The 3,077-nt window shown below is 34.2% G+C and overlaps 1 protein-coding gene across 1 annotated transcript; it reads right to left on the reverse strand.

Moving 5' to 3' along the window:
- Positions 1 to 996: 996 nt before the first annotated feature.
- Positions 997 to 2,132, reverse strand: LOC105774701 (uncharacterized). Its single transcript, XM_012597263.2, has one exon. It carries the CDS (start codon positions 2,079 to 2,081, stop codon positions 1,395 to 1,397), a length of 687 nt encoding a protein of 228 aa, XP_012452717.1. The 5' UTR covers positions 2,082 to 2,132; the 3' UTR covers positions 997 to 1,394.
- Positions 2,133 to 3,077: the final 945 nt, after the last annotated feature.

A 3,077-nucleotide genomic window follows, 5' to 3' on the forward strand; every position in this document is an offset into this window, starting at 1 on the left:
CTCTTCTTGACCAAACCATATAAGAATCAAAGGAAATTAAGGGCATTTGCAAAAGGTTTGAACTGCTAAACATCACAGGAAGCTTGGCTCAAAGGAAATTTCAAAGCTTGCAATGCTACACTTCTTTTTCCTTAAGGAAGCTTTAGGTGACCTTCCCATTTTAGCTTATCCCAAAAGCTATGAACAAACTGGTTGGTTGTTTCATGTGTTGTTTTAAGTAAATTTTTAGGGGTACTCTCATATCTGTTAGATTTTCAATCATATATGCTTTAATGGGCTTTCTATTGCATTTAAAATCTAGCTCAACAACACTAAATTGAACTTGTTATTAAATAAAACGTAGTTACAATTAAAGTTTTTAGAATTAAATTGATGGTTATCTATATATCGGCAGTAGTTATAATAAAATTAAAATTTTAAAGCACATATTGTATTTGACGTTGATGCAAGCTTACTGTTATGTACTCTGCAATATTGTGACATAGTGAAAGTGCACTTTCATTGCACATGTTTTTTAATAAAAAGTTTGCGTACTATATTAAACTGTTTTATGTAGTTCGGGTGTTATTATGCAATTAAGTTTCTTAAATATAGTAAGTAGAATTTTCTATCCTTTATGCTTTAGGCCCACTTTCTTGGTTCTTGCTGATTTCTGTGGTGTGGGGCTGTGGGCACTTGCAAGCATCATTCGACCTAAGAGCCCAGTTTTCAAATCACTGAGATTGTATTTTATTTTAAGTAGGTGGTTCACAAACCATAGCAAGTGCAGTTCATGTTTGGATGACTGTCTCTTAGCTCAACACACATATCCAAGCTCTCTACATTTTACAATCCTTGAGTGTTCTTAATTATTGTTAATTAATGATTTTGCAAGTTGTCAATATATATGGGGTGATTATGGAGCCATGTCCAGTTGAGACATAAATTATGTCTTTTCTCTTCCACTCTGTCTTATTCATTCGACACAAATACGCATACACCCAACAAGGCAAAAAGTACATGGTAAGCTCGCAGCACACAGTCTATTGATTCTTTTTCCTCATTTTTTTTTCATTACAACCCAATAGAGACTGAAAGTTGCCGATTTGAAATATTACATCTCAAGCAAACCATAAATCTTAAAAAGTATAGATAATACTTGAAAATTTAAATTACATGGACTCAAAAAGATTTGGCATGCATATTGATGGTAGGAAAACTGTCCAACACTACTAGAATATGCAAATTATTGAGGCATCCTAACCTTAGATTAGCTTCCTCACATGGACATATTAATAGCAACTTTTACCAGATAAATAAGGCTTACTGTCCCAGTGATTGGATAGGATTTTTTTTTTCTGTATGACTATTTCTCACCTTTCCAACACCAAAACTAGGAAAGATAGGCAGTAAATTCATGTAGGTTTCATGTCCTCAAACAGTGTTGCCCATAATGTATTATAGTTTAAGTCCCCACCTGACTTTTCCTTGTTGATGTCACCATGAACTTTTGGTCTCCTATGTGTCATTGCAACATCAACTGGACCAGATGTTATTGGGCTCCTATAACTGAACACCAACTTCTCCTGCAATTTCCGATCTAGGGGCCCGGAAAATTTTAAGCTCCTAGGAGGGACCAGCAATTTCTCTGGTCCTCCATAATCCAAGGGACCAGATTTTGCTATTTCCCTGGTTCTCACCATTGGATGCTCTATCTTCAGCTCCTTGTGATCACTCTTGCACCTCCTTGACAATGCTTCTCTCCACTTATCGCTATAAGAAACCGGCTCCGGCAGTGGCTTCGTCGCATTATTCTCATGGTGAACCAACTTGTTGACATACTTGTTGAAGCACTTTCTGGTTTTGTTGATTGCCAAAATGAGCTTGGACAGGCTATTAGGGGCTTCTCTAACTTCCTTCCTAGCAAGCTTGAGAATCTCCAGCCTATGCTTGGCAACTGAAATACCCATGCTCTGAAGAAACTCATGGTTGAAGTATGCTAAGTCCTCCTTTTGGAGCTCATTCCCAGAAAAGGCAAGGCCATACTTATAGACAATTGACGGCTCAAGGGAGGTTTTAGATAACCAGGAATACCAGTCCATGGCGCTCGTGGTTGGCTTATGCCATGGGATGCTCACAAAATTAGAAGTTTTTAGTGTGTTATAAGATATAGTTGCATGTGAGTGGTCCAATAAAAGCCTTCAAGTGGTCATAAAAGATTAAGTAAATGTGGTGGTTGAGTGTAGGGATATCGTTTCTTTCATCTCTAATTGAAATTTGGACGGTGGCTGAAAAATTGAGAGGGACACCAATTGAAAATCTGGAATATGAGTTTACGGACTTATGCACCTTCGTGTTTCTACTGCAAGGCATTTCCATTGGGCATCACTATCATTAACTTTTGTCCTTTTCCGGCTGCACCATGGGTGCACGTGCTAGCCGTATCCCCTGCGATGTCTTCAAAAGGATATTCAAAATGCGTATCACTTCGATCATAGCCTTAGAGGAAATAGTTCATTTCGTTACCATTTCATTATTATAAACTCTTTAGATTGACTACGGTAAGATTAACTTTAATGAAATTAAAAATAATGATAACAATGGAATTAATTATTATAACGATAAAATTGAATATTATAAAAGTGAGATTATAATTGGTGATAGAAATATATTTAGATTCAATCGCAATGACAACAATAAGATAAGAATAAAAAAGATAATTAAGAACATTAAACTAAAATTTATTTACAATGAACATTTTGGATTATCTAATATTTATGAAATTATTAAAATATATATTATATTATAATTTTATCAATAAAATAATGTTATATATAATATTTTTCTCTTTCTTTTATTATTGATATAATTTTTATGGTTTATTTAAATAACGAAGTATCATATTTTCTGTATTCATAAAATATTTTAATTTTATAAGTCAAATTAAACTTCACAATATTAAAAGTTAATGGTATAATTTTATCAATAATTATTATTGGTGTAGTGATAAAGAACTCGTTTATAAATTCATTAAATATGTGACCAACAAGTGTTGAGTGCAGTGGTAAGGCGCACTGCACTCCTATAAGAAAATGCAA

The sequence above is a fragment of the Gossypium raimondii genome, chromosome 6, assembly GCF_025698545.1.
Source record: "Gossypium raimondii isolate GPD5lz chromosome 6, ASM2569854v1, whole genome shotgun sequence".
NCBI lineage: Eukaryota > Viridiplantae > Streptophyta > Magnoliopsida > Malvales > Malvaceae > Gossypium > Gossypium raimondii.

Bases quoted from the DNA above. Each gene is read 5' to 3' on its own strand.
- LOC105774701 (XM_012597263.2), bottom strand. From the start codon at position 2,081: ATGGACTGGTATTCCTGGTTATCTAAAACCTCCCTTGAGCCGTCAATT.